Source organism: Lepidochelys olivacea (genome assembly GCF_965140295.1).
Source record: "Lepidochelys olivacea isolate rLepOli2 genome assembly, chromosome: 16".
Lineage (NCBI taxonomy): Eukaryota > Metazoa > Chordata > Testudines > Cheloniidae > Lepidochelys > Lepidochelys olivacea.
The window spans coordinates 15,698,407-15,720,383 of NC_140426.1; the positions used below are offsets into that span (position 1 = coordinate 15,698,407).

A 21,977-nucleotide genomic window follows, 5' to 3' on the forward strand; every position below is an offset into this window, starting at 1 on the left:
GAGAGGCGTGTTCATTTGGAGGAATGTGTATTACATATCCCCCTCTGGGCTGACTCACAGAGGTTATGACAGCCCCTGCTGATGAGCCTTGGGGTCTTTCATTCCATCGACAGCAGCTCATGCTTTTAGCTCCTTGGTGTGTTGTCCAAGGTGGTGGCAGCCGTCACACAGGGTCACTTTACTCCAGTCCATCCAAACTGCTGTCGGTAAAATCACCTGCTTGTCTTGGCACTCTGACCGCACAGCTAGGCTTGGCAGGATTCCATTTCTATGTTTTATAATTTTGATTAATATCTCTGTTTATTTTTAAGCATGTCTTTAGATGTTTATCGAACTTCTTACAGTTGCGGTACATTAAAGGGGGAGTTAGACAACTATTTATTTAGAGTAGACATTGAAATTTATAAAGGTCAAGCTTTGTAAACATTCAAACCCAAACTGTGAACATCACTTCAAAGTGCACAAAATAAATATCCCTAAATCAACAAATCATACCTGTTTTTACTATTCATTTGCTAGCCCATTTGTAACAAGCCTAATTCAAAAGTCAATGGACTTTAATCTAAGTTCTCAAACTATGTTTTTCTTAATTTGCATATCTGTAAATTTCAGTTATTGATGGGAATATTTTTTCGTTGGTTTGTGTGTACAGTGAAATAAATGTTTGCTGACATCTACAGATAAACATTTAATCCTTCAAAGCCTACATATAACCTTTCCCCTCCCAAGCTGTTCAGATCCCTTTCCTGACTTTCTCCTGCAGTAAACTCATGTTCTTCTTCTTTACCTTTGCAACTCTGCAAAATGCTACCCCTTAACTGTTATTTCTGCTCTCTGTTCCTTCCTATTCCCCTTCCACCAGGCAGGGCTAACCCATTGGGGGCCCTAAACAGGAATATTTTGGGGCTCCCACACAAAACACATACTCATAATTAATAGGGGGCCCCCTTGAGCTGCTTAGGCCCCAAGGCAATTGCTTAGTCTGCTTATGCTTAGTGCCCTATTTGCCCCTAGGCTTGCTGACTATGCTCCATCCAGCATTATTCCACTCTTATCTATACATTTTTTTCTCTGTGCCACCCCTTGGGCCAGTTTCTTTCTCATGTGTCACGCATTCTTCCTTTCCTAGGAATCCCTCCTTAAAGCAGCTATCATTCTAGGAAACCTTTAAAGAATAGTAAACAAATAGAAAAGTATAAGAGAAAATATCTGTACTGCAGGGAGATGAGACCCACGGCCCATGTGTTATATCTCAGTGTCTCAGTGATTCTGATTGCCAGCAACTTGGAGCAGGGACAATGTCTGCCTCTTGATCCTGTACAGCACTGAGCATTCTGACTGTGCTCAATACGGAGTTAACAAGAGAGAGGATCAAGCCACAGTAGTTGGACCTGTGTCTGGATTTCCAGCCCTCCTACAGTTTAGAGATGTCTGGTTCTCTTCCCTCATCCCTCCCTTAATAAAGAGAGGAGCCATCTGCAAAATTATAGGCCAAAACTGGGGTTGGGTTTTGGGGGTATTTAGAACTGGGGGTTTAGTTTATTATAGGCAGAACTGGTAGTGGCATCTATAGTTCAGATTACTTTACGCTTTCCATTTTACGGTAGTTTTCACTTGCTTATACCACGACAAACTTCAAGTATTTAAGCTGAAACGTTCAGTGCGGGGTGTCTGCCACAGGCTGAATATTTTGGGAAAGTTTCAACAAAAATAACCAAGCCATTTCTGAGAATGAGATTAGGGAAAAAATACCTTGTTTTGCCCCTGTCAAAAAATTATTTTGCAAGGATCCTATGAAAACAATACTCCATGTTCCTGTAATGAAAGGCTGTAGTGTAATGCAGATGGGCAAGCAGGCAGAACCTTAATTCTGGCATTTATGACTTTTGCATGCTTGACTTTGAAATAGGGTGACCATATTTCTGAAAATAAAAATGGGACAGCCTGGGGCTTGCCCGAGCGGCCCCCTCCCCCTTCTTCCACCACATACAGGGTACCAGAACCACCTTCCCCATGCCGCTTGCAGCTGCGGCTGAGCACCTGAGCCCCATGCCACCTGCAGATAAGGCTGACCTCCCAAGCTCTGCACCACCTTCTCTGCTGCTGCTGGCGGGCACCGTTGCTTTCAGCTGCCCCCCGGGCAGCAGCCACTGCTCTCCGCTCTGCCTTGCAGCTGGGACAAATGCCCAGTTTTCTCAAAAAAGTAGGGATGGCTGGGACAGAGCTGAAAAAGGGGACTGTCCGGCCAAAACAGGACATATAGTTGCCCTACTTTCAAACCTTTTTTGTCTTTGAACGTAGCTGTTTTCAGCAAAACAGAGAAGAGGCCACCCATGACATGGGGATCCGGAGCTGGGCTTGATTCTGACGTGCCACAACCCCAGATTTTAGAGCATGCAGTGGGCTCTGGTTCTGAAGTACACACATCCTGATTTTGGGGGTGCCCAGATCCAGATCCGCCTTACATCCCATCCCACAGTAACCCAGTTCAGAGGCAGATGCGGGAGTCCCCTAGCTCCTGACTGACTCGTGTTCCACAGGGTTATCTACTTCCTTGAAGCCTGAGATTAAGCCAGCCCCCAAAGGTTCCTTAAATGACACGAGTGCCCCGCACAAACATGGCCGCCCGAGCAGACGTATGGGCTCCGGAGCGCCCCGCACAAACATGGCCGCCCGAGCTACTTTTGAATGCCTTGTGCAAATATGGCCGCCCGTGAAGCTCTATGGTGGATGATGTGCCCGGCACAAATATGGCCGCCCGACTGTTCGGTTGTGCTAAGGGGTGAAAGGTGAAAGGTGATAACGGCGGGGCCCTGGTTCCAAGAAGATGGCAGAGAGCGAGCGGCAGACAGGTAGGGAGAAGCCCTGCGAGGGGTGGTTGGTGGTGGAGTAGGGCAGCACTGATCTTCTAGGGGGGCAGGGGTCTTGTGTGGTGCCCAGAGGGGGGGAGGCTGCGTGATGCCCTCTATGGGGGCAGGGTCCCGTGCTCCGTCCTGGTGGGGAGTGAAGGCTGGGTGATGCGCTCTATGAGGGCAGGGGGTCTCTGTGCCCCATAGTGTGTGTTGGGGGGGGGAGGCTGGGTGATGCGCTCTATGAGGGCAGGGGGTCTCTGTGCCCCATAGTGTGTGTTGGGGGGGGGGAGACTGGGTGATGCGCTCTATGAGGGGAGGGGGTCTCTGTGCCCCATAGTGTGTGTTGGGGGGGGGGAGGCTGAGTGATGCGCTCTATGAGGGCAGGGGGTCTCTGTGCCCCATAGTGTGTGTTGGGGGGGGGGAGGCTGGGTGATGCGCTCTATGAGGGCAGGGGGTCTCTGTGCCCCATAGTGTGTGTTGGGGGGGGGGAGACTGGGTGATGCGCTCTATGAGGGGAGGGGGTCTCTGTGCCCCATAGTGTGTGTTGGGGGGGGGGAGACTGGGTGATGCGCTCTATGAGGGCAGGGGGTCTCTGTGCCCCATAGTGTGTGTTGGGGGCGGGGGGTAGGCTGGGTGATGCGCTCTATGGGGGCAGGGTCCCGTGCTCCGTTCTGGTGGGGAGTGAAGGCTGGGTGATGCTCTCTATGGGGCAGGGGGTTCTCTGTGCCCCATAGTGTGTGTTGGGGTGGGGGAGACTGGGTGATGCGCTCTATGAGGGCAGGGGGTCTCTGTGCCCCATAGTGTGTGTTGGGGGCGGGGGAAGGCTGGGTGATGCTCTCTATGGGGCAGGGGGGTCTCTGTGCCCCATAGTGTGTGTTGGGGGCGGGGGAAGGCTGGGTGATGCTCTCTATGAGGGTAGGGGGTCTCTGTGCTCCATAGTGTGTGTTGGGGGGGGAAGGCTGGGTGATGCTTTCTATGTGAGCAGGGGTCCTGTTCCCCATACTGTGGGGGGGGCGGGGGAGTCTGAGTGATGCCTGCTATGGGGACAGGTGGTCTCTGTGCACTAAAATGGGGTGGGGGAGGGCGGGGCTTCTCATGAATTCATGTACCCTGGGATGGAAAGGGTGAGTGGGGGGATTCTGTAATGTAGGTTCCCTGCCCCTTAGTAGGGATGGGATCTTGCTGTACTCTTTGGGGGACTGTTCCTGTGCTTGGAGCCTCATAGTGTGGGGGAGCAGGTTGTGATGCCCCTCTTTGAGATTATTATTTTGATGGCCTATACTGGAAGCCCCAGAGAGACTGAAGCTAACTATGGGGGGGGTTACTCTCCCCCTCTGCAGCCCCCACAACTTCACTTTTGAGCCAGGGGAGTGGGGGAATGGTGAATTACTGAAGTTGTTGGCACCTTGGGCCTTCTACCTGACTGTCACTGGCTGTTTCTAACCTGGGGATAGACCACTGGCCCAAAGCAACTCTTTTGCTCCTCAGCCAAGTGTCTCTCTCCCACCTATATTAAACATCTCCTGGTGCAGGCCATTTCAGAATCTAGGCTGGTGGTTAGAGCAGAGGATTGGGAGTCAGGATATCTAGTTTCTATTCCAGCTCTGGGCAAATTACTTAGCATCTAGGAGCCTCAGTTTCCTATCTGTAAAATGGGGGTAATACCTACCCTTCTCCCAGGAATTAAGTATATGTGGAAAATACTTTGAGATCCTTAGAGACTATGTGCTATAGAAGTGAAAAGGATCCAAAGATAATTTGGAGCAAATGTACAGAGGTGATTCAAATGTAGTAGCAGTTTTTGTTTTGAAATTCAAGTGGGATTTGTGTGTCCCTCATATATGACAATTGGAAGGGAATTAACAATGCTATTTGTGCCACTTGTGAATAAAGCTGTTAATTAATTCTTAAAAGAATCAAATACAAGAAACAAATGCAGAGCTGAGATCCAGCAGCTCACTGGTTTCTGACTGAGGGGCCAAGGTATTCTGTTACCTGAGAAGCCTTCTCTCAGCTGGATTAGATCCAGGTGGATAAGCCGCATTTTCCTGGTGGGGAAAGGACTGGGAAAGTCTCCATTGTCAAGGTCAGTTCTCATCACAAAATACCCTCTTCTCCACCCCAAAGCACAGGTCCTTGCTCTTGCCTAGAAACAAGTTATTGTGTATATACCTATTACAGTAGTCCCTTTTGTGCTAGGTACCTGGTAAGAGACAGTCTTTGCTCCGGAGAACTTGATTTCTAAATAGACAAGGGGGGGGGGGAAGAAGCAGAGAGATGAAGGAGTTGCTCAACAGTGACAGAACTGGGACCATAGCTCAGGCCTCCTGAGTCCCAATCTAGTGTCTTATCCCCAGGCCATCCTGTCTGTGAATCCTCCTCTGTCCTGTTTTAGGTGATCAATCTTTTTGCTGGTCTAAGTTTTCACATCTTCCTTTATCAGTGCACTGAAAGTTTGTTGAACTTGCTGTTTATTGTCTTTGATTTTAAAGCATTATTTAAAAACCATTTACCATAATGTGACATTACTGAGTTGTGAGTTTGGTAACCTGCAGCTTTTCTGAATACAGATAAAATTGCACATGCATTGCACCTTCATATCCGGGGCTCTCAAAGTACTTTACAAACATCTGTTAACTAGCCCTCCCATCACCCTTGCAAAGAGGTAATGGTATATATTGTAGAAGGGAAAATTAAGGGACAGAGAGGTTAAATGACTTTCCTGAAGTAGCACAGTGAGGCTGTGGCAGAGCTCGCAATGGAATGCAGGAGTTTTGACTCATAGTCATCTGCTGTGATTCTAGACAGTGCTACCTTGCTGGAGAAAAGGGAAGAGCTGGTGAACGCTTCTGGACAGTATTAACTGTGCAAGTGATTATAAACATTCTTCTTTTAGGCAGTTCAGCTTTTGTTGGAAAATCATGTTTAGAATTTGCCGTTAGTGCTAAGAATGATTATTTAAGTGTTGTCTGGGTGCTCGGTGCTGGACCAAAGGTTTGAAATGTTCTATGGTTGAAAGCATTAATCAAGGGACTATGATCTAGCTGTTAATTTCATGCTAAATACCCTCTTGGTTTTCTGATTCACTGTTTGCTGTATTGCATCTTGATTTTAAGTTTGCCACAAGGTTAAATGCATATTTGCATCACATTGCCATTAGCAATGTTTCCAGCTCTGCAGTGTGCTCGCGTGGGACTGCAGGCTGAGACTAGAACCAGTTGTTCACCTTGGACTGCAGAGGAATTAGGAAAGGACTGACCCATATGTTAGGGTTTATTTCCTTTCTGTGAAAGCTCAGGGGAAAGAGGGTTCCTGGCTAACTGTGTACCTAGGTCGGGGAACAGGAATGCTGCTGACGTTATGCATTAATTATTTGCATTTCTATTGTGCCTGTCATCCCAGGACTGACCCATATGTCAGGGTTTATTTCCTTTCTGTGAAAGCTCAGGGGAAAGAGGGTTCCTGGCTAACTGTGTACCTAGGTCGGGGAACAGGAATGCTGCTGACGTTATGCATTAATTATTTGCATTTCTATTGTGCCTGTCATCCCAGGATCTCAAAGTGCTTTATAAAGAACCTCAGTTCGTACTTCCCAGCATCACCCTAAAGCCAACCTAGGGACACTAGTTGAGTACTGAGAGAAGAGTGCCACCTACTGAATCACTGATGCTTTGTGTTCACTGCAAAAAGAGGATGTATTTTTACATGGAGATGACTCCCAATGTAAAACCACACTTTTTGCAGTGAAGACCTAGCCTAATGCTATGATTGCCATGATGCCTACAAAACACTGGATGATGATTAGGCTGGTGGTGTGCTGAGACCATTGCCTATCATGCTGACCAATATAGTTTCATTGTTCACTTATACTCCCCCCTCCATCTGTTGTCTCTTGTTTTATACTGATATTGTAAGTTCTTTGGGGCTGGACAGGTCTTTTTGTTCTGTGAGTGTACAGTGCCTAGCACAGTGGGATCCTGGACCACGACTAGAGCTCCTAGATGCTATGATAATACAAATGATTAATAATAATTTCTGCAGTGTCCTGGGATTTCTTAGGGCTCAGCCATCAAGGTACTGAGCAGGCTTGATGCTGCTTAGCGTGTGAGACCTGATGGGATCAGAGCACGAGAGTGAGAACAGATCATAGAGTTCAGTACCTTTTGGTCCAGAAAAATGAATGTTGCCATCTAAGAAGTGGCTGGAGTTAAAGGGGGAGTCTTTACTATCTGGCTATGTTTGACATCTCTCTCTTCTTTGTCTTCCAGGCTCTCCTGAGGAGGCAATGCCTCCCCTCTGCCAGAGCTTCATGATTCCCAAAAAGGAAATACACATGGTACCCGACATGGCCAAGTGGAAACGCTCTCAGGTATGGAACTGGGTCCAGGGCCAGTCTTTGAGGTTCCTGGTGTGCCCCCGAGGCATCATTTGCATGGAAAAGGCCAACCCTGGTTTGGGCCTAGTTAATGGACTGAACGGGGTTGGGTTGAGCTATGTGGAATAATTCTTTTTAAAAGCAAAAGAGCAGCATGACTAATGCCACGTGAATTGTCATAAAGTTAGTCTACCCCAGTAACCCTTTAATGACAACAATAGGGGGCTTTCGGATACTGACAGCTCTCGCTTGGGGAGTAATTTTTTGATGGCAGGTAGGTCTTGTCTACGTTGACACCAGTGTATCCTGTAGTTCATCACCAGTGGCAGCGGTAGGGTAGACAGAGCTCAGGTGTTTTTGCCAACCTGTAGGATTAGACAACACAGTGGTAAAATGCTTGAGCCGGGTCTATGCTCTCACTTTTGCTACAGTGCTGGTGAACTGTTTTTCCTCTACAGAAGTGTTGAAGGGATGAGAGCCTGGAAGAGGAGGAGAGAGATCCTTCTGTGAGCTTTGATTAACACACAGGCATGGTCTATGCTGCAAGGAGATCTGTACGCCTCATGATCATGTTTAAACATGTTGCTAGCAGAGTTCTAGGCACGTTACCGGTGCAGATAGGGTGTAGTCTGAGAAACGTGATTGTGGCTGGAGTGATTCTGATCTCATTGGGACCATGGTATTAAACCCTGTCTACAGATGGTAGCAGTTGTGCCGTGAAAAATATTCCATCGGGTTCTGGTAAATAAGAAGTGTAAGGTCTCATTTATGCTGCAGCTAAAACAGAGTCAGGGGACCTGGTTACAACATGGTTAGAAGTTGCAGGATATAGCTTTGGCCAGTGTAGGGCTTTAGTCCAGTTACGGAGAAAGAAGTCACCAAGTACTCAGGATTTAATCCTTACCGTGTTGTAATGGGTACCTTTACTCAGGGCTAGTGTAGGCAGAGCCCAAAGTGCCATGGTGAGTGGGCTAAAATTATTAGAACTGTCCTCCTGTAAGTGTTACCCATTCCTGCATAGAGTCTAGGCTAGAAAGTGACTTTATAAGAATGATTATAACTGTCTTGATATGTCTACCCTGGCCCTTCAAACCATGCTAGAACCTGGTTTACCCCCGCAGTGATTGAACTGAAGTTTGAGATGGTTTTAAATATAGTTTTCCCTTTAGTGTTGATAGGGCATGTGATTATAACCCTGTCCACAGTACAGAAGTATCCATGCAAAACTTGTTTTTGGGCCAGCCATGATAGAGCATGTTGTCTCCTTTTCTGTATGACCCTCCATGTTTTAACCAAGTTCAGAAACAAAATTTTAAGTGTGATCACCAAACATAATTTCTTAATATTGTTATAACATAGCTTTCCATCCACAGTTATGTTTATGATCCACCCTGCCATGGTATAATATGAACCCTGATATGGTAGTTCTTGAACTTGAGGTGGCTGGCAGTCTAGGTAATAAGCCAAGAAACTGCGAGAAGTTGGCCCTTCCTAATGTTGGTGTTGGAAAAGGGAGATGATGAAGATATGGTGATTCTGCTGGTGTAGAAGGGCTCTTAGCAAAAGTTTTACTACCAGCACGATTGCAGTTGGTACACGGCAATACATTGAGACAACTTCAGGCTCTCTGTGCAGTTGGCTTTTCCCGGTGCTCTATCCGTCTCGCTGTGTGCGTGAACTTGCCACAGTTGGCCTGTTGGTCAGCCCAGCTCCCTTTGGACTAGATTGAGGCCATTCTCTTTGTCAGCAGTACTGTTTTGTTGAGACTTTAGCCTCTCGTCTAACTGGCCTGAGTGATGTAATGAGTTTGACAGTTCTGAGCATTTCTTGAACTTGATGTCCACAAGCAATGTGGTGTCTGCTCCAGCACATTGTGGCTGACACCCTTTTTGCCAGTCTGGTGTGTTTTTTTTTTTTTTTTTTTTAAACTTGTGTGGAAGAGCCAGGAGAAGAGATCATTTTAAATGGTTAAAAAAAACAAGAACATCAGTCCCGCTTAGAGGGCCTGTAGTGGCACTGGGGTGGCTGTTTTTAATGGGGTCTACTTAGCTTGGTGCAGAAGAAAGGGCTGCAGAGGTAAAGCACATGGTTCCTGAGGTAAATGTTTAGGCTTGAACCCCAGGAACTGTCACAATCTGTGTTCTTGTGTCTGTGGTCCAAACTTGCTGCTGAGGGGTGGGGACAGCAGGGTGGGAATAGCTCTTGCATGGGGACCAAGCTATGATGCCACCAAGGGGTCTTAAATGATAACAAGGTCTTCACGAAGGCCTGCGGCTGAAGCTTTGTCCCCTTGCTTGGGCTTTAAGTCTTATTTCTGCCCAGGACTTCTGTGGCAGGAAGTCATGGTGGTAGCAGGTGACAATGAGCTCGTCGAGACCTTTGAAAGTGTCTTCCCCAAAAAGAAAAAAGCCATTCCCTAGTCCCAGGGCTTTGTGGCTCTTTCACTTTCGCCACTGTGTTTCCTGAGCAGCTTGACTATATTCCGTACATGGCACTTCACAAGCAGTGGGGTTGAAAGAAGAGAGGAGAAAGGTATGTGTTTGGGGCAACTTTCGGCCACTTCTCCTAGTTGCAGGCAGCGTGAAAGAAGGCCTGGCACAGAGAGCAGGAGAAGTAGATTAAGGGAGAGGTTTGGGAGAAGTGATATGGAGTAGGAAGAAACAAGCAGTGATGTAGACAGGGCCGAGATTGTGCAAAGCCTGGACATGAGGAGCTGGAATGTGGTGGTGTGGTAAGAGACAGGAACCTGGTAAGGGGATTCAAGGAGGAGGGTTGTGGTTTGGGCTGTTTATATAGAGTTTGCTCGGTGTGATGTCACCACCGAGGGCTCAGGGTGCACTTAGTGCTGTTCCAGGAGTTCCCATCAGTCTAGGAGTCCCCAAGGACAAGGCAGTAACAGCAGAACAAGCCGTGTCCTGGGCTATCCCAGAAAACTGATGCAGTGGGTTGGGCATTGTCCCTTTGGTTTGCTCTAGGCTTCTCACACTGGCGTTGCTTGCCTCTAAAGTAACTGTCAGTGCTCCGCTAATACCCCTTCCACTTGTGTTTGTTTGCAGGCGTATGCAGACTACATAGGTTTCATCCTCACCCTGAACGAAGGTGTCAAGGGCAAGAAACTGACCTGTGAATACAAAGTATCTGAGGTGGGAAAAGGGCCCAGCCCTGTTCTTTCCAATCTTGCATTTGCTCTGCTTTTGCTGGTGTGCCTTTCACAGCAGGGCCCAGGGCTGCAATGGCTGCTTTCCTGGTGTCCCACAGAGAATAAAGTGGAGCCAAACTGTATCTGCTTTCCTCATTAACGGTGGTAGAGCAGCCTGTCGGGACTACAAGTACAAGCATGCAATGCTTCATCCGGTAACAAGGTGCCTTTTGCTTACTCGCAAAACTTGTAATTGAGCAAACTGAGAGGAAGCTGGGGTGTATAAGGGCTTGGGGTGAAGAAGAGGGGCTCTGTTCTGTCCACACCCACTACGCTATTGCTGCATGCTCTCAGCCAGAAAACAAGAAGCCATCTTATTTAATGGCTATAATGGAGGATTGGGAGCCTTGGATTCTCTTCCTGTTGTCTCACTGACTTGCTGTGTGACCTTGGGCAAATCTCTTAACTTCTCTTTACCTCTGTGTCCCCATCTCTCAAATGGAGTTATTAGTAGTGACCTCCCAGTGAGGGCTCATTCATGTTTACTTTAAGCTGAAAGATGCTACAGATGGGCAAAATATTGCTTCCCCCTTTGCCCTTGGTGCCAGTGTTCTTTGGGTTTCTTGTGTCTTCACCCCTGAGGGGACAGTTAGATTCTTCAGACTGTAACAAGCTCTCTTTCCTGCGCTGTTGTCTGGGCAGCAGTTACAGCCGCTCCTGCCCCTTGGTGTGAAGCCTGTCACAGTCTCTAATCTCTATTGTTTGAACAAGGGGTGTGGTGCAGAGAGGTTTACCCTGGATCCTTCCATGTAGCTAGCCTTGCCCTGCCATGCCTGAACTCTGACTGAGCCCTGCTGGACCCTTTCTTGAGCAGCATTGGCTCCTGTGAGCTTGGGGCAGATTTTTGGCTGGGTCCAGACTGTCTAATGTTGCACTTCATGTTCTTTTAATTTGATTTATGAGACATGAGCAGAGCAGAGGCTGGGGAGGGAAGAGATGAGCTTGGCACTGAGGTGCCCTAAGCACTAGTTCAGAGGTGTTCAGCAGGCCCTTAGGAGAAGGTAGGGCATTAGTGACCTGGTTTCTCTGGGAGAGTTGTGTGTCTGTCACTTAGTGGCATTTGTAACACTGCAGCTCCTCATGTGCAAGTGTGCTGAAAGTTCTTTCAGCATAGTGGAGTCCATCCTAATGGTCTCCAGGATATTGAGGCCAGAGGAGAGATTCAGAGTGGACTCTCAGGGTTATACTGCAGATTTCCTCTTCATGTGCATTACCTGCTGGAACTTGTCATGTTTCCGTCATTATTCCAAAGTAAGCAGTGGTGTAGCACTGACCTGTGGTTATTGTGTCAGTCACTGAACTCGTCTTCCAAGCAGCGCTGGACTGAGTCCAGTGCAGAGTGACTAAGAGAATTTCTCGGGACCCTCTTAGCTCTTTCCAATTATAACCAGTCACAACTGTGCAGGTTAATGGGGCTGCTTAAAGGAGACCTTCAAGTGGCAGAGGGAGGAATGGACTTGTGCCCTGTCTGGCTGTGGCTTTCTGGGTGGATAAGGAGGCCTGGAAGGAACTTTTTTTCAACATGTTGGTTTTTGTTAGAGATCTCAGGCATGCCAGGGTTGGCCATCCATGTTCTAGATTTCCCTTGAGGAACTGGACATGTGGCTCAGAAACTCACTCGCCCTTTGCTGAAAGAACAGGGGTGTGGAATCTCTACCAAAAGCACTTTTCTTCCAACTTTTGTTCAGGCATTTGGTTAAATAGGAGCTGCCAAAATCCCATTTTAAACAGTCTGAATAAAAACCATTCCCCATTTCAGTTGTTCAAGATTTGACCGCACAGTGTGCCTCTGTCATAACCATGTTGGTCTCCAGTCATCACTAGAGTCTTACAGGGAAAAGAGGGTAGCAAGACCTGAATTTCTAATGTATAAAACAATCAGAATAATAACTTTAAACCCCAGCTGCCCACCCTTTCAGGCCTTTAACCTGAAGAAGCAGAAAAAGCATGAATCTGTTTTTTCCCCCTCTTGGCAGATCCCCTTTAAATGGTTTTAGTGCAAGTGACAAATACCAAATGTGATGTCAACAACTAAGAAAATTTCTACAACTTGTCTTGCTGTCTTCATGCTGAGCAGGGTAGAAACCTATGACTGAAGGCAAAATGAATCCGCTTTCCTCTGGGGTGGAAGGTCCCATGGGTTGCCCTGTTGATGAGGCTACATCCATTTTATTCCTGCTTCCTTACGCCCTGCTGAGGTTCCTTCTGCATCTTTATACCTTCCTTGCTGATCAAACATGTGGAACTCCTTCCTGCACCTAACACTCCCTCATATCCCTCCTGTGCATGCACGTCCTCCTTGCAACTGCTCACTTGTTGGTCCACCAAAGAAAGGAGTGATGGGAGAGGAGAAATCAGACGACCTAACAGTCTCCAGGATATTGAGTGGCTGAACCCTTTTGTGTGTCTGACTTAGGGTGTGATCCTGCAAAGTGAGCACACTTAGGGTGTGAGCAGGCTTAGCGCCTGTTGAAATCAGATGACGTCACTGGGGGCTGAGTGCATTCCACACGTCTCAGGAGGAGCTGATCCACCTTGCAGGGCCAGACCTTCAGACTGTAACCTCTGCGGCACCAGCCTGGGTTTTCGTATTGCATTGAACGCAGGCTGCACTTAATAAACAAGAGGGCTGCGCATCTGCCTGTGGGCTGCGTATGGCTCCTGCAGTGGAGGCTGAGGTCTGGTTGCTTGCTGGGAGATGTTCCTAAAGCTGCCTTCCCGGCCAGTCTATAGTAACAGCTGTGACTTTGGCATGCAGGTCTAATGTGGTGGGGAAAGGTTAATTTTGAGCTTCCAAGTGAGCAGCACTGGGGCAAGAGAACATGCAGCCTGCAGAGAGGTCTCCTACCCTTTAAATAGTCCCTGTGATTCCAGATCACATGTATTTTTCTGGTGTTTGCCCACTTCCATCTTGCATTTGGGAATCTCCTGCACTTGAATGGCTGCCACCCAGCTCTGGGGTGCCTTGCTTGGATTCTAGGAGGGAAGGGTGGGAAAGAGGCAGTCACTCTTGACACCAAGGAGCCTGACTGCTTGGGCTCTAGAGAGGACATTCCCTCTGATTGCCTCCAGTTGCCTGGCTGATGCTTGCAAGAGATGCTGTCAGGTCACTGTTCCATAGGAGGCTACAGGGTTCACCTTTGTGATCACAGGGCACATTTTGGTCTGGGAGGGCGACAGGATGCAAAATCAGCACAACAAAAAGAAGGGGGGGGGAGGGGGAGGATTTCCCCTTGTTCGGATGCCTGGGAAGGTAAAGTAAAAATTAGATTCTAAAAACCTAGTCACCCAAGACCATGCTGCAGTGGTTCTGATTGCTGAGTTCCTGTGAGCCCTGCTGTTTCCCCTGGCGGGGTTCACCCCTGGCAGTATGAGCTTCCTCTGCCATGTTAATTCTGCTGGGCAATGGAAACCTGCCCCTTTTAATAAGCCCCTTTTCAAAGGGCCCCAAGCCCAAAATGCGCTGTGTCTCTTTAATTATTTATTGGCATGGCTGAGCCAGCAGCTGGGTCCTGCTCTCCTGCATTCAGCTGGGCTGTTTTTTAATCCCTTTAAAGCAGGCAAGTGAGGAAGGGATGCGTGACTCTGCCTCCCTTTCCTGAGGCCTGGAGGCAGAGACTGCAAAGGGGACAAAAGAAGAAAATTTCTTGCCAGCCATTTATCCAACTGGCACCGAGTGCCGCAGTCACGGCTCGGTGAGAGGGTTTGAAATACGGGAGCTGCTCGTAATGAGCTGCTACTGCTGGTGGATAAATCACTGGCATTATTTAATTATTTAACAAAAGCCACTGCCAGGCCTCTGTTGTTAATTGGAGGGGAGTGCGGTAGCCAGGTCTGGCTGAGCTGAAAACCAAGCCCAATCCCAACCCCATTGGGGGAGGGCCTGTCTCTGTGTTCTGGATTTGTACAGTGCCTAGCGCCATAGGGTTCTGATCAATGACATGGGCTCCAACACCGCAATACAGATAATTAATAGTCTCATCCCACTTCGCTTGAGTCACAGGTGCCGCCCTGTCGCTGATTCCAGCCTGTGATCTTACAGTGGCTCCCAGGTTGCGTGTGGCCTGTTGTCTTACCCAGTACATCTGCATGCTGTGCTTAGGGTACCCCCTGTGCTTTCTCTGCTTTAATCTGTTCTTGTCTATCCGCCAATCACAGCCATCCTCTTTAGACCCCTTCACTGCTCTGGATTTGGGGCTCCTTTTGCAGCAGATAAATCCTAGATTCCTGCAGTATGGCTCTATGCTGCACCCTCACCTGTTTCCAGCAGCCCCTCCAGAGACAGTGTCTGGACAGGCACCCGCTAAGCTAGCTGCAGATGTCACGAAAGACCTCCCTGCAGGGGAGATGGGAGAGGAGGGGGGACTCACTGCTGGTTCAAAGGCAGAAAAGCGCTGCCTGCCTGTCTCTCCTCCCCCGCCCCTCCAGTGGCGCTTCAAGAGCTAGAAACTTGCTAGGCTCTGCTGTTTCCTAGTCCTCTTCTGACAGGCAGCATGAAGAATTGAACCACAACCCAGGAGACCAGCCTGCTTCACACGGTCGATGCCTCCAGCAAAGTCAAACCAGCCCCTGCCTCGTCTGCCCTCTTTCTCTCCTTGAAGGAGGAATCCCCTCTTGAGACCATGGTGCCTCTGTTGCCCAGGGCCCAGCCGGCTCTGGCTGCTCCGACTTGGGAGTGGAGAATCCCAAATGCATTGGCAGGTGAAAATATCTCCTGGTTGTTAGCGGGGCCTCCTAGTGCTGCCTTCTGCAGCTTAATCCACTGATTGGGGTTTGGACAATGATCCTGCCACCACGTTTCTGCTTTGCATCTGAACCGGGGCTGTAGTGCTGCCCTCAGAGGGCGTCCGCTCTGGACCCAGGGGGCGTTTGCATGTTCTGGGCTCAAACCCTAAAGCTCTCCAGCAGGCTGCATGTAGCCGGGCAGTGTTGAACCACGCTCTATATTGCCTGCCAGTCTCTGCCCCCGTAGTCATCTCTCTCGCCCAAGGCTCTCCGCTACTTAGAATCCTGCTCTCCCTTTGCTCTGGCCTTGTCTGCCTCTCCTTTAACCCCTGCCCAGGCTGCCTCTCTGTCCTCACATCACAATCAAGCTCCTCATCTCTACCTTCAAGGGGCTGGACGCTTCTGCCTTTCTTGCTCCTCAGTGTGCTCTCACTGCTCCTTCATCATCATCTTCCATTCTCAGCTTCACGTCATCAGTCACACCTCCCTCCTCTTTGGAATGCCCCCTGTCTCCCCTGTGCCAACCGCTTTCCCTCCCTGCTTTCAGGTCCCTCCTCAATCTCTCCTCCTGGGAATCCTCCTTTGCATGAGTGAGACTGTTAGCTCTGGGCGGTGACCATATCTCGTATGTACGCATTTGTGAAGGGCCATGTGCTCTGATCATCTGACTTGCAGAGAGGATTGGTACTGCTGGAAATCAGACTATGATGACAAGATCCTGATCAAGGTTGGGGCCCCTTAGTGCTAGGCACTGTGTAAACACCTAGTAAGAGAGAGACTCTGCCCTAAAGAGCTTACGGTCTAAATAACTGTCTAGATAGACAAAAAGTAGCAGGGAAACAGACCCCAATTCTCAAAGGTATTGGGTGTTTAACTCCTATTGAAATAGTTTGGAGTTAGAAACCTAAACGCCTTTGAGGATCTGGGTCAAAGTGACTTGACCGAGATCAGTCAGTAGCAGTCAGGATACTTTCTAAACAGTACACTGTGTCCTGTGGGGAACATTAGATCTAAAGTGTGTGGTGCAGAGCCCACAACTGCATGTCAGAGACCCCTGAAAGATGTGGCCCTACCCCCAGCCTATTCCTACCTCCTCTGCTTCGGTCAAGTTCTCTTTGCAAGTATTCAGGCTAGGGAATTCCTTTTTTAAGATGAGATCTTAGACTCTGGAGTACAGTTATGTGACCATTTAAAAAATTTGCAACAATAGAGTATCTTATATGGCCGTAGTATTGCATTGTACATGGGTCTTTGAGTCCCTGGAAGAGATGTCTACCTGCTCAAGCTGCTGTTAATGAGTGGCTGTATCTGGGCTCTCAGAGAGCCCAGGTCAGTATGGGATGTAGGCTGTTGTCTTTTGGACTGGACTGTCCTTTCCTGATGTGAAGAGTTGGGGCTGGCCACTGTGGACCTTAAAGAGATGATGGGTGTCCCATTGTCCCCTTCCAACCCTTGCAAGGTCCATTTGGAGGTCTGTGGCTCAATGCCAGGAGAACACTGGCAGGTGTGGGTAAAACAGAAATGCTGGAGCCTGGGGCAATGGTTTTAGGGTGACTGGCTTGTGCTTGTGTGTGAGACTTTCACCTCCTGTCTGATTGTGAGCTGTCACCCATTCTGTCCCTGTAGCCAATTGAAAAGCTGGTGGAGCTCCTGGATACCCTTGACAGGTGGATTGATGAGACCCCGCCAGTGAACCAGCCCTCTCGCTTTGGGAATAAGGCCTTCAGGACTTGGTACGCCAAACTAGACCAGGTATGTAGGGGTTAGGAAAGAGTCTCTTAGATGGTGGACCTAAAAGGATGGCTTCATCAGCAAGAAGTATGTCCTGCAATGATCATGGGAAGGCTGCCATCCTCATGTTGTATCTGGGCAGTCAGTAGATTCACCCACCAACTTGCAGGATTAGATGGGGACTATGTTTCAGGTCTTTTGATCTCAGGCCTGGTGCTGGTCTTGAACCCCCATGGGAGCACAGCTCACCTTTACATGCTCTTTGACAGGGTCTTTGTCCCCTGGAGGTAATCCCAAGGAGCTTCACTGACTGCTCTCCTTCTTTAACCATCCGCTGTGTACACCAGCCTATGGATACGGCAGATGGGAGCAGGCACGTGACAGCTCACGGCAAAGCTTGGCCTGTGTCAGCTGAGAGTGCTCACTCCAGAGAAGGCTCTGTGGAGGTCACGGAGGCAGAGCGCACTGTAGTAGACTGCAGTGCATTTACCCAGGGGCTCCTTCTGAGCCCATAGATACACTGCGATGCAGTTGGTTAAACTTTCGTTTCCAGGGCACTGAGTGCTGGTGAAAGGTTCTAGGTTGATGGCTTTGGAGACTGAAGTCCTCTCTCTCCAAAAAAGATACAGGCCAAGCTGTCTGCACACTGTTCCCCAGCATGCCGCAATCCTGCCCTGGAGAGACCACCTCCAGCGATTGTAGGGGAATTCACTCTCCAGGTCATCTAAGCCTGGAGCTCTCTGCTGAGACTGTCAACAAGTGGGGTGTCTGTATCAATGACTTATCAGAATGGATGCTTTTTAAGTGGAAGAAGTCCTAACAGTGGGCAGGGGAATAAGCCACTCTGTCTCTCTCTCTGACTAAATCTCTGCCGCCCCAACTGGTGACCTACAAATTCACCAGCCTGGAGACAATGAATGCTGCTCCTTATATTGGCCTGTAACAGGTGCTTTTGAATAATGTTGGAGTTCCTTATTTCCCCTAATCAATCTGGTTTGTTGGAGGGGGTGGCTTGCTCCATGCAAAACCAACTCCAACCAATAGTGACTGTGTGACCCTCCCCACACTGGAGCCTTATACCCACCTTTTGGCTTGTGGCACATCTAGGTTAACACTCGGGAACCTTTTGTTGTTGTGTTTAAGGAAGCAGAAAACTTGGTTAAAACAGTGATCCCCGAGCATCTGGCTGAAGCTGCACCAGAGGTAGCCGTGTACCTGAAGGAATCCGTGGGGAACTCCACCCGCATCGACTATGGGACAGGTATCTTCACATGCACACTTAATTCATCTAGCCTTGCTGGGCTTAAATTCCCCAGAGTGAATTCACCCCTACAGTCAATATATGCCATTGCAAGGAACTGCTCTGGATCATGCCAAGGCTAAAATTGGCCAGGAGAGAGCAGGGGATCAGAATCTGATTATACCAGAGCTGTGATTGATGTAGATTCTAGGCTGCCTCCACTTCAGTCCCAGGCATCTTAAGTTTTTCAAAAGAAGCATTCTTAGCTTCACTATAGCATCTTCATCCAAGGAGCTCAAAATGCTGTAGAAACATTAATTGACCATTGCAACCACTGTTGAAATGCTGTCACCTCTGGGGTGTACCATGGGAGCTGCATAACTGCGCACAGCAACACTGCATGATGGCATAGAACAGGAAGCATATGTGGAGTATTGTGTGAAGCTGAATCACAAGGGGGACTTTAAGGAGCTAAAATATAATATCTTGGGTTGGAATCAGATCAGGAAATGAGTTAGGTTTCATACTCTGCGAGAAGTGTCTTCAGCTTGTAGGTGGCCAGAAATGGTTGCTACGTGTGACGTAAGTACCGGATAGGATCTTTGAGACCTAGTGTGAGAGCAGAATCGGGCCCAGGGAGAAATGTCAGAATCAAAAGCTGGAGTAACTCCATTGGCTTTAGTTAGGTTACTTTGGATTTACATCAGTGTGAGAGCGTGGACTGAAACTCCGAGGAGTCCCACCTGTGTGTATTGGAGGGAGAGGGCTCGGAGAGGAATGTCCAGCTAATGACTCAATCAAATAGCTAGAGTGAGGGTCATTGTAGCGTGCCAGGAGCCCGAAATATGTGACTTCTGTAATGTGCTGGGTAAGGAGAGGAGGAGGAGAGTTGAGGTAAAGAGACTAAGAAATACGGGTATGCAAATCTCATCACCAGCTGTGCTGCAGCTCTTGATCGCCAGGGGGAGATGTTGCCTTTGGTAAGGGACCTGTTGACTTAGACTGTCAGCTGTAGCTTGGCAAGGGAAATCCAGTCTCTTCACGACTCCTCTGTCTTGAGCATTGGGTTCTGTATTCTTTCAGCTCAGCACAGCTAGACCTTAGGTGCAACTTGTTCATATCCCAGCAACTGCACGGCTTTATAAAGTGGAGCCACCTCCTTTATTTACTCTTTATTGCCATAGTTTCTCCCATCCAAGGGGAAATAAAAGTGCCTTTCTGCATCCAGCCCCAATATCTTATGGGCTCTTCTGAGTGCTGCATTTATTCTGCTCTCTGCATTGTTAGCCAGAGGACAAAGCTGCATAGAGCGGGTGGTCCATGGTTGACAGTTGGGCACCTTAGGGTGGTGATTTTCCCTGGGGTGGAGCAGGGCTAATGTCCCTCTGACATGGGGCCTTTTGAAAGTAGGAGGAAACCTTTTAATTGCTATTGAGTGTTTGTGTCCGCTCCCACATTCCCAAACACACACTCCCTGCAGAGCTCACTGGGTTATTCTGGAATCCTCTGGCTCCCCCATCCTCTTGCTCAGCTCATAAGAAAGGGAGTTGCTCCCAACACTCCAGTCTCTCAGTGCCTGGCTCTCAAAATATTTCATTCTGCAGTAAGATGGCTCCACTGAGCCAATGGGCCATTGTGGAAGAACCACAGAGATGAAATTGACATCTTAATTCCCTAAGTCTGAGCAGGGAGGGTGTTCATGTGTGGGTGCAGGAGAAGTGTTGTCTAGTGATTCAATTCCTGGACTAGATTCAGGGCTTCTGAATTCTGCCACTGATTCACTGTGTGGTCTTGGTCAAATCACATAACTCTTCTGTGTCTCAGGTTTCAGAGTAGCAGCCGTGTTAGTCTGTATCCGCAAAAAGAAAAGGAGTTAGTCTCTCAGGTGCCGCAAGTACTCCTTTTCTTCTGTGTCTCAGTTTCCACAATTTAGAGATGGGACTAATCCTTCGCTACTTCACGAGGGTATGTGTTTAATTTGTTAATGGCTGTGAAGCACTGTGGGATCCTTGGATAGCGGGTGCTATGTAGGTGTGAAATATTATTGTTGGGTGTTAAGAAGAGGAGGAGTCTCTTTTTTGTGATCTTATCCAAGTAAGAAGGAGCCTTGGTTGGTTGGGGCTCTGCCACTCATGGGGATGTGATTGCTGTGTCCTCTAAAGAGCCATTGTAGCACCTTCAGAGAGCTAATCTATGATGGGAATTGCCAATGTTTTGTCTGTCTCCTCTTCTTCAATCCCAGGTCACGAAGCGGCATTCGCTGCCTTCCTCTGTTGCCTGTGCAAAATTGGTGTTCTTAGGGTGGATGACCAGCTGGCCATTGTCTTCAAAGTGTTTAATAGGTGAGGCAATGCAAGAACAGGTGAGGTAGAGCTGTTCCTAGGGCATTTTCCCCACAGATCTGTCTGTGGTTCACTGGTCATAAAGCATGTGGCCTGCAACCACCAGTCCACCACACCTAATTCTCGCTATCATCTGGTCATAGTGTGCCCCCACACCCTTTGTGTTGTCACGCTGTCTGATGTACAGTAGTCTATGTGTCCTCACTCCAAATCCAAGACCAGGAGGTGATTTGATCACTGTGTCCCTCCCCACACTGGAGCCTTATACCCACCTTTTGGCTTGTGGCACATCTAGGTTAACACTCGGGAACCTTTCGTTGTTGTGTTTAAGGAAGCAGAAAACTTGGTTAAAACAGTGATCCCCGAGCTGTGTGTATATATACCTTCATGGAGAAAATGCACCAGTTGCTAACAGGCTGGATAAAAGCATAACAAGACTCAAGGTAAAGCCAGACACATTCAGATGACAAATAAGGGATCTTTTTTTTTTAACAAGTGGGGAGATTAACTAGTGGAAGAAACTACCAAGGGCAGTGGTGGATTCTCCATCTCTTAATGGCTTCAGGTCCAGACTAGACAGCTTTCTGGAAGATACACGGTAGTCAATACAAGTTATTAGGCTCAATATAGGGGTAACTGGATGAAAATCTGTGGCTTGTGTTACACAGGAGATCAGGTTAGATGATCTGATGGTATCCTCTGACCTTTCAGTCTGTGAACCTGCCAGCCGTCCATAGCTCCTCTTGACAGCTACCACAATGCAGGAGGTGGGGTTTGTAGTGATGCGAGCAGAGAACTGGCCATTGGGACGCCTACGTTCTAATCCCAACTGTTCCACTGACTCACTGTGTGAACTTGGGCAAGTTGCTTCTCCTCTCTGTGCTTCACTTTCCCCATCTGTAAAGTGGGGATGATCAATCCTCCCTCACAGGGACTGTTGTACAGCTTAACTCAGGGATATTTGTAAAGCGCATTGCGATTCTTTGGTGAAAGGGGCTAGAGATGGGGAAAGTGTCGTTATCAGGCAACAGACAGAAAAATTTTGCAGCAAAGTAAAATACACAGGGATGGTGTTCAAAAGCTGCTGCTCCCTTTTTTTTTTTTTTAAAATTGAATTCAGTAAAAACCTCAGTGCTGTGTTTGCCATTAAATCTATCATCAGGCCCAATTTTCTCTATGGTCTTGTGGCAGAACATCTGTCAAGTATGCAGCGTTATGCAGGGCACTGTATGCAAGTTATAGATCCAGGGTTCTGATCCTGGTCTGTAAGGAGCACCTTTAAAAGCTTACTCCCTCTTGTCTCCTCACAAATGGGCACAGAGAGAGGATGCAGAGTGATGGGCATGATGGAATATGTTCTACAGTGAGTCAGAGTTGTCATCCACAGGTACTAGCTCTATTTTCATCAAAAGATTCAGGGACTCTGCTGCCTTTTATGCTGTCACCATCACCCACTTACATTATCTCCTCTGGGCAAAGTGCTGATCCTTGATTTCCCTGCTTAGCCTCTTAT

General features: G+C 48.3%; 1 protein-coding gene across 1 annotated transcript in view; it reads left to right on the top strand.

Moving 5' to 3' along the window:
- Nucleotides 1-2,762: 2,762 nt before the first annotated feature.
- PTPA (protein phosphatase 2 phosphatase activator) overlaps nucleotides 2,763-21,977 on the top strand; it is a 41,791-nt gene continuing 22,576 nt past the window's right edge. The window contains exons 1-6 of the mRNA XM_084650535.1: nucleotides 2,763-2,852; nucleotides 7,121-7,221; nucleotides 10,284-10,370; nucleotides 16,778-16,903; nucleotides 18,026-18,143; nucleotides 20,365-20,464. Of these exons, the coding sequence (XP_084506661.1) occupies nucleotides 2,828-2,852; nucleotides 7,121-7,221; nucleotides 10,284-10,370; nucleotides 16,778-16,903; nucleotides 18,026-18,143; nucleotides 20,365-20,464 (557 nt within the window). The 5' untranslated portion in view covers nucleotides 2,763-2,827. The remainder of the gene's footprint in view (nucleotides 2,853-7,120; nucleotides 7,222-10,283; nucleotides 10,371-16,777; nucleotides 16,904-18,025; nucleotides 18,144-20,364; nucleotides 20,465-21,977) is intronic.